The following is a 1,868-nucleotide window of genomic DNA, read 5'->3' as shown; positions in this document are numbered from 1 at the left end:
ACACACACACACACACACACACACACACACACACACACACACACACAGCAACAAGTCACGGTGACTTGTAGAGCTGTGACACGAGGCGGTGGAAACACCATCACTGTTGTCCACAGGGAGGCGCCACAATCAGCACAAAACAAAAGTTGTAAGCTAGCTCCAGCTGATGGCAGTGAGGCAGTGGTTCGATATAAAACTGGTTAGAAATATAATGATGCCTGTTGATAAAGAAACAGAATAAATACGGTACAGACATGTGATATTATGATGTAATGCAATGGCCGTTCAGTGACGGATACATCAGCTTTCTTTAGATATTATCACAAAGGATACTCGTAACCAGAGCTGTTTTATGCTGCCTTTAATGTGAGAAGACGCTCACACACGTAATAGAGTTAGCATCTATGTTTGTTTTGTTCTTCAGATCATGAGGGGGACCTTTGACCCTTCAGAAGACATCAACATGGAGACGATGGCGTGAGTACTGTTAACGTAGTGGTAGTCGTGATGTTCTCTGCAGCACCAGAACTCACCGTGTGACTGGTTTCTCTCAGCCAAGCTCAGGACTACATCACCGCCGGCGCCTGTATGGCTTTGGGTTTACGCTTCGCCGGCTCTGCCAACTCCGACGCCTTCGACTGCCTCTACGAGTTCGCCAGGACCTTCATGAAGATCATGTCCTTCGCTGGCACAGCGGCCGTTGTAAGTGTTGGTGGGATTCAACCCTCTGAACCCTAAAAGAACGGCGTGTTTTCTTTAAACAATCCCCAAAACGACAGCTTTAAAACGACATTGTCGTGTTTGTTAAGCTGTTCACATGTTTACAGCCTCTCAGAGTGTCTCCTCCTTGTTGTCACATGACTGTTGGTCTCAGATGAATCAATCATGACTTCATAGTTTCACTGAGGAGCTCACAACTTAATGTTTGGTGTTCAGAGGGTTAAAGCTGTACTTCATGCTGTGTTCACATACATGTACTTTAGATAGTGATTAGTTGTCTCTGTCTCTCTGTCTGTCTCTCTGTCTCTCTGTCTGTCTGTCTGTCTCTCTGTCTGTCTCTCTGTCCGTCTCTCTCTCTGTCTGTCTGTCTCTCTCTCTGTCTGTCTGTCTGTCTGTCTCTGTCTCTCTGTCTGTCTCTCTGTCCGTCTCTCTCTCTGTCTGTCTGTCTGTCTCTCTGTCTGTCTCTCTGTCCGTCTCTCTCTCTGTCTGTCCGTCTCTCTCTCTGTCTGTCTGTCTGTCTGTCTCTGTCTGTCTCTCTGTCTGTCTCTCTCTCTGTCTGTCTCTCTGTCTGTCTGTCTGTCTCTGTCTCTCTGTCTGTCTCTCTGTCTGTCTGTCTGTCTCTGTCTTTCTGTCTGTCTCTCTGTCTGTCTCTCTGTCTCTCTCTCTGTCTGTCTGTCTGTCTCTGTCTCTCTGTCTGTCTCTCTGTCTCTCTCTCTGTCTCTCTCTCTGCTGTCTGTCTCTGTCTCTCTGTCTGTCTGTCTGTCTCTCTGTCTGTCTCTCTCTCTGTGTCTCTCTGTCTGTCTGTCTCTGTCTCTCTGTCTGTCTGGCTCTGTCTCTCTGTCTGTCCGTCCCTCTCTCTGTCTGTCTGCCTGCGTTCCGGTCACCGTAGCAGACGGGCTACTACAACCTGCAGACGGGTCTGTCTATGATCCTGCTGGCGATGTCCATGGTGATGTCCGGCACCGGGAACCTGAAGGTGCTGCAGCTCTGTCGCTTCTTCCACAAAAGGACCGGAGGAGAGATGAACTACGGCTTCCACATGGCTCACCACATGGGGCTGGGGCTGCTGTTCCTGGGGGGGGGGAGGTGAGGGACACACACACACACACACACACACACACACACACACACACTGGTGTTTCAGCTGA

General features: G+C 49.4%; 1 protein-coding gene across 1 annotated transcript in view; it reads left to right on the top strand.

The window, feature by feature from the left end:
• Positions 1–1,836, top strand: part of LOC116379289 (anaphase-promoting complex subunit 1-like) — a 4,826-nt gene extending 2,990 nt beyond the window's left edge. Inside the window, exons 9-11 of the mRNA XM_031841229.1 lie at positions 425–477; positions 555–702; positions 1,610–1,836. Coding sequence (XP_031697089.1) covers positions 425–477; positions 555–702; positions 1,610–1,810 — 402 coding nt within the window. The 3' untranslated portion in view covers positions 1,811–1,836. The remainder of the gene's footprint in view (positions 1–424; positions 478–554; positions 703–1,609) is intronic.
• The last annotated feature ends 32 nt before the right edge of the window (positions 1,837–1,868 follow it).

Source organism: Anarrhichthys ocellatus, unplaced genomic scaffold, assembly GCF_004355925.1.
Source record: "Anarrhichthys ocellatus isolate YVR2014 unplaced genomic scaffold, GSC_Weel_1.0 scaffold4048, whole genome shotgun sequence".
Classification (NCBI taxonomy): Eukaryota; Metazoa; Chordata; class Actinopteri; order Perciformes; family Anarhichadidae; genus Anarrhichthys; species Anarrhichthys ocellatus.
The sequence above is the reverse complement of the archived record's forward strand: the minus strand, read 5'-3'. Positions and strand labels throughout refer to the sequence as shown.